The 6,000-nt window shown below is 34.6% G+C and overlaps 1 protein-coding gene across 2 annotated transcripts in view; it reads right to left on the bottom strand.

Annotated features, from left to right (window-relative positions):
- The window catches only part of LOC136024834 (carbohydrate sulfotransferase 11-like), a 64,081-nt gene continuing 58,081 nt past the window's right edge, over positions 1 to 6,000 (bottom strand). For both annotated transcript variants that reach the window (XM_065700323.1, XM_065700320.1), the window contains exon 4: positions 1 to 744. In XM_065700323.1, coding sequence (XP_065556395.1) covers positions 109 to 744 — 636 coding nt within the window. In that variant the 3' untranslated portion in view covers positions 1 to 108. The remainder of the gene's footprint in view (positions 745 to 6,000) is intronic.

Below are 6,000 nucleotides of genomic sequence, written 5' to 3'. Positions count from 1 at the left end.
TAAGTTTCGAAAGAATTTCCTTGAAAATAAGCATACTTGTGAATAAATGGAAATACAAATGAAAATATAATCATCGTTCTTCTTCTTTGAAACAAAATTGACTCCAATTTATGGGGCATAATCAAATTTAAAAACTTCATATAACTGAAGTATTTTTTCAATCCTTAGTTCTTGCATAAACTTTTTCACTTTATCACTATTTGTTGCAGGAGGATTATAGTCATACGTCACAAATTTGGTAAGATTTCTAGAGCTCAGCAGATAATCTGTATCTTCTTTAAGTGACTCAAACCTTAATATATAGTCCTGTTCTATATTACATGGATGGCATAGTCGGTGATATTGTATCCAATGAGCGTCTATTTTTGGTGCAGATACTGTCTCAGGGTCTGTGAGGTAGTCAACAAACTCTGGAAACGTCGGAGTCCCACTTTCTATTTCTTCTGTCGTAGCCTTTGGTCGATATTTTTCAATGATTTTGGTACCATAGAATTGTTTAAACCATTTTTGACCTGGATTGAACTTGTTTGTGTATCCAGATACGATTCTATCGAAAGGATGACGCACTACAGTAAACTTGAAGTAAGACTGAAGTATTTGGTTCCTCTTTTTTGGACGGTAATGCTGCAGTGAGTCAGGTCTTATTACAAAGTGCGCAGTGTATGAATCTATGTTACTGGCGTTTGTTTCATTACTTTTTCCTGTAAGTATGGCATTGATGGCTTTCCAAAGAGAGCTTCCAGTCTGTAAGAAAAAAAAAATTGAAAATCTGCGTGTACTGCATAAAGTTGGCTGGAAACCTAGGAATCATAAAAGTAGATTTAAGAGAAATAATAGAAAGTAGATTAAAAAACTTGTGAATATTGTACAAAGTTGGGTAAAAACACACTTCAAAACATAAAAAACAAGAGAAAAAATCAATCACGAAGAAAAAAAAAGCCAAGATGAAAAATCCGAGAGAAAAAAAAATGTGAGTATGGCATTGATGGCTTTCCAACGAGAGCTTCCAGTCTGTAAGAAAAAAATGAAAATCTGCGTGTACTGCATAAAGTTGGCTGGAAACCTATGAATCATAAAAGCAGATTTAAGAGAAATCACAGAAAGTAGATAAAAAAATGTGCGTATATTGTACAAAGTTGGTTAACAATACACTATAAAACATAAAAAAAAGGATAAGAAATGAAACACGAAGAAAAAAAAAGCCAAGATGAAAAATTCCAAAGAATCCCAAAAATAGAAAAAATAAACACGTAAAAAAACAAAAACCAAACAATGATCAACAGTACTGGAAATAACAAATAAAAGTAGACTGATTATTTAATATATAATGATATTAAGTCGTAGCAGTCTCAACAGTTTTTGATTTCTTAAATTTATAGTTGAAGAAAAGCTTCAAATATATTTTGTTATCATAAATAATTTCTTAGACCACACTGCTTTTCCATTTACGAAAATCAATCAATTTTTCGTATTTTGTTGTCAGCATAGCGCAAATAAAACTCTGGCCTTTAGAAGGCTTAAGAGGTAGTAGCCTTATTTGTATTTGCAACAATCTCTGTTTGGTTTAAGTTTGACTTGTCTTTCATTTAATTCAGGTTCATTTTGGGGTAGGTTCATTTAAAGTTTACTTATTAACCGTAGCAGTGTCTGTTACCCTTGTATTTGGTACGATTATTCATTTTTATTTCTGCTCATGTTGGGTTTTATTTATTCATTAAAAGTAATTTCTGTTCGTTTTTAGTTTGAATTATTGTATTTATTTATTTCTGATCGTCATAGGTTTCACTATGACTCTTTATTTTTCTCTGAAAAACTTTGTTTTTGGAAAATGTTTGCTTAAAATTCATTTCTGTTCATTTTTAATGGACATAGTTTATTATTGGTTAGGACTAGGAATAATTGTAAAGTTAGTTTTCAGTCTTTCTACTCAAGAATTAAAATGTTTGATTCTTATTTAAATTTTGAAAAGAATATGAATACTCAGTTCATATTTTCAACCAGCAGTAGATTTCCACAATGAAATTTTAATAATAGTTTTTATTATAGAGCACTGGGTGGATGGGGAGGGGTCTTTTGAGCTGCCTTCAAATCTTCGTATGAGTTGAAAATCTGTGTGAATCTTTGTCTTCTATAGGGCTGAAGCCACCTTAACCCCCATTTTATAGACAATCTTATCTTGACATACGATATCTTATAGACAACCCCTATCTTGGATCTACGAATCTTAATCCTACACATTACTATGAAGCACTTTTTGTGCTATATTTTGTTGAAACAGTTTGTTCGTTTGATTATTATTCAAATAAAATTTATTAGAACTTTGGAACCTTATTCGTTTCATGTTTATTCGTCTAGAGATTTTTGTTGATTTAAGACAAGAAAAAAAAAACATGAATCAGTAATATAAGATTTGATTTATTAATTGTCGTCTTAATTGAGGTTCTTTGGTCCTGAGGTTTTAATTTAAGTCTCCACTCAGCCTTAAAGTTTAAAGCAGTTCAGTGTAAAAAAACTTTTTCACACTAAGAGTACCAGACTTTGCTCCAAAATGTATCATTATCGTTACGATCCCTTAGTCCATTAGAATTACCCAGGAAATTTCGTCCCAATCTGAGATAAACAATGTTTGGCCCACTTTTGGGTTCACGAGTCGATACAACCCACTGTTTCTATTTTTTTTCCATTTTAGGTTTGTTTTGCCCAATAGATATATCCAGTAATTTTCTATCTGATATCAAGCAAAAAAAAAAACCTTGGGCGTCTTGAGCGTCACGAGTTTGGGCGTCGCCTGTTTTGGCGTATTTGGACAGCCGTTGTCTTCTTTAAGGTCCTATTATCTCTATCTACTTGTCCTATCTACATAAGCCAATTTACGAAGACAAAAATTTTTGGCCCAGTTTCAGGTGTCATGGTCAATCTTCAAAATATTTTCTTCGATGAGTTCTATCTGGCTAAGGGTGCCCTTAGAGCAGGACCAGGGGTCGATGACCCCCTGGAAAACAAAAATACATTAAACAATCTACAGGTATAGGAAAATGATAAATCTGGGTAAAAATATCCTGATTTAACGTTTAACCAGGAAAAGAACAGAACTTGGTAAAACATTAAAATTTTGGTAAAAGTATAGCCAGAGAAGTTTTCCCCTGGGAAGCTTCTTGGTGGTGCTACTGTGCCGGGTAATACCCGGTTAAGCTAAAAATCCATCACAGACAAAAATAAGCTTAAGGCCCAATTCTGAGTATCGCAATCGGTTGCAGCCATTATTAGCTTTATTTTTATTATTGGCCAGGTCCACCTGGCCAAGACGATTGTGATGATAAGGAGTTGGTGATCAGGCTGATTGAGGAGTTGAAATACAAGCCCACGCTTTTGAACAGTCCATATCCTTTAGTCTCTTCGTGTGAGCTGATCGAGAACATTCGAAGTCAAGTAACTGGGCTGAATAAAAGTATCATGATTCCTAGCTGACTGTAAAAATAAAGTTGTGGCTCCATTTTCGTGCCAAACAATTTTCATTTCCAGCTTATTCCATGAATAAGAATTCCCTTGACCTAACAGTTCATAGATATAAGTTTCAAGCCTTTAAAAAGGATAGAACAGGGAGGTTGATTGCCCTGAGACCGTTCTTGCCCTTGAAAGAGGCGATTTGACTTTCAAATTACAACCGAAAGAGCCGCATCCTAAGTTTGTTCGACCCTTTTCCATACAAAGTTGCCAAGAAAGAATTTTTGGCCCTTGGTCAGGCCCCAGTTAAGGGAACCAATATTTTTTCTATTCTTCTTCTGCATGTGGGTCCCTTTTGCCCTAGGACTGAAGAATAAAGGCTTTTGGAAGTTTCAAAATTTGGAAGATTGGGAATAAAGATTTGTGGCTATTTTGGGCCCCATAATTAGAGAAGGTTCGGCGCCCCGGAAGAATCTTTCTTTTTGTAAATTGGGCTCCTCCAGGCCTAAAGACTTAAATTTCAAAGTAAGTTTCAAATTTGTAAACTTCAAACTAAAAAAGAACGAAAAGGTTTCTTGCACGTTCTGGACCCACCTCCTCTCACAGCCTTCTGTTTGACCCTTTTGACCCATAGAAACAATCAGTGCAACTTTTGAACCAATTGCACAATCAACATCAAACATGCCCCTTTTTCCCATTATAAAACCTGCATTATCAATTGGCAATCTGTACTATTTATGGCCCTTGTCCCAAGATTTAAGATTTTTATTTGACACAAAACAAATAAACACAAATGTGGGGCTGTGGGGCTCATACCATTCCCGGGTGCCTTTCTAGTGACGTTTTGACTATTATGAACAAAATGGCTCGCAGAATTTTATAGAAGATCTTGTGGACTATGAGGGTCCAGGTAGCCAAAAGAGCCCGGAAGGAGGACTGGTTTTCTCTAAGTCACTTTCAACTTTTAAGAAGGGAGCTAAAACCTCTATTTTTCAAAAGAAGCAGCCCCCTCCGAAGTTTTCATATAAAGTGATTAAAGGTTTATGTTTCTATACTTCGGCACCCCTTGAGTGCCGCATCTGATATTATTGATGGCTTTCCAAAGGGAACTTTGTTTTTCAAAGAGAAAAGCAAACGAAAAAATCCATGCAGACTCGATATGGTAGGCTAAAAGTGGATTATTTGTAATAAACGACGATCTTTGATGATCCTTGATGGTGCTCGATTTCTCCGTGCTTTAAAGTCCTTTTATGCTAGAGACAATTTGTTGCTTTGTCGGCGAAGTCATTACTCAATTAAGGTGAAATAAATTTTTCACTTTTATTATGATATTATTTTCTAACCACCCGTTGTTTGCATTTATAAGTTGTATGGTCTAGAAAATGAGTTGGTTACCGTGTTATGAGAGGCTATTTTACAACTTCCGAAATCAATTAAATAGCACGTGGCAACTAATTATAAGTAAAGAGGGACTCGGTTCAATAGTTACCAAAACTCTCAAAAAAGAATTTTAATAAATTATTCATATATCAAAAAAGTTGGCTTATTATGATAATTTTAAATATATAAAAAGCATTAAGTTTAATGTTACCTATTAAAAAATATGAGCATGAGAAAAATTTGCCTGATTTGGTAAAAAAAAGGGGGGAGTGGAACCCTAAAAAATTGGAACGGCCTTACTAAAAAATTACAATTTCAAATTCAACATATCAGAGAACCCTACTATAGAGGTTTCAAGTTCCTATCTAAAAAAAGTGGAATTTTGTTCTTTGGCGAGAAGAAATATTACTTGATCCTAGGTCCTAGAAAATTGGGATAGGGTTCATTTGAACGAAATTAAAAGTTCTAGGGCCCATTTTTTAGTGACCAATAAGGTTGGAGGTCAACTAGCTCCACTTTTACGTCCGTTTTTTCCTCAAAGAAATCCAATCGAAATTTTGAGATAGCCATTTGGTTCAGAATAGCTGAAAAGTTCAATAAATGTGTCTCTGGAGATGGCATTACCCTCCACAGTCGCTGGGGAAAAAGCTGTAAGCTATACAATTTGCTTTTTGTTCACATACAGTATTTGTTATTGTGAAATATACAGAAAATTTTAAGATCCAAATTTTATGTAGGAGGGTGCTTTCTGCGGGTAGAATTTTCCCTGGAGAAGAAAGTTCCCGTGAGGAATTTCTCAAGGAAAATTTTCAACAGGAGGGCGGTTTTCTGCTTTCAGTTGAAAAAAGCAAGGCCTTTTTCGACTGGAAGCAATAATAAAACTTAAAACAAACGGAAATTATTCTTAAAGAACTTTGAGACTGTAGCGTAAAGAGTGAGAGATGAGGAAGGGGTAGCTCCCGTCATATACTGGATAGTTTCTGCTGGTTTCAATTTGTAATGTTGCTCCTTACTTTCAACTAAAATGTATTGAAAACAGCTGACAACCTGCAACCTGCATTGTTTAAATTGATAATTACTCTTATAAAATTCAACATACGTACCAGCAAAGCAGTACTATTGCATGGGTCCAAACCATCATAAAACACACAAAAAGGCTATTTAAGTTGATATTAA

The sequence above is a fragment of the Artemia franciscana genome, chromosome 3 (assembly GCF_032884065.1).
Source record: "Artemia franciscana chromosome 3, ASM3288406v1, whole genome shotgun sequence".
Lineage (NCBI taxonomy): Eukaryota > Metazoa > Arthropoda > Branchiopoda > Anostraca > Artemiidae > Artemia > Artemia franciscana.
The sequence above is the reverse complement of the archived record's forward strand: the minus strand, read 5'-3'. Positions and strand labels throughout refer to the sequence as shown.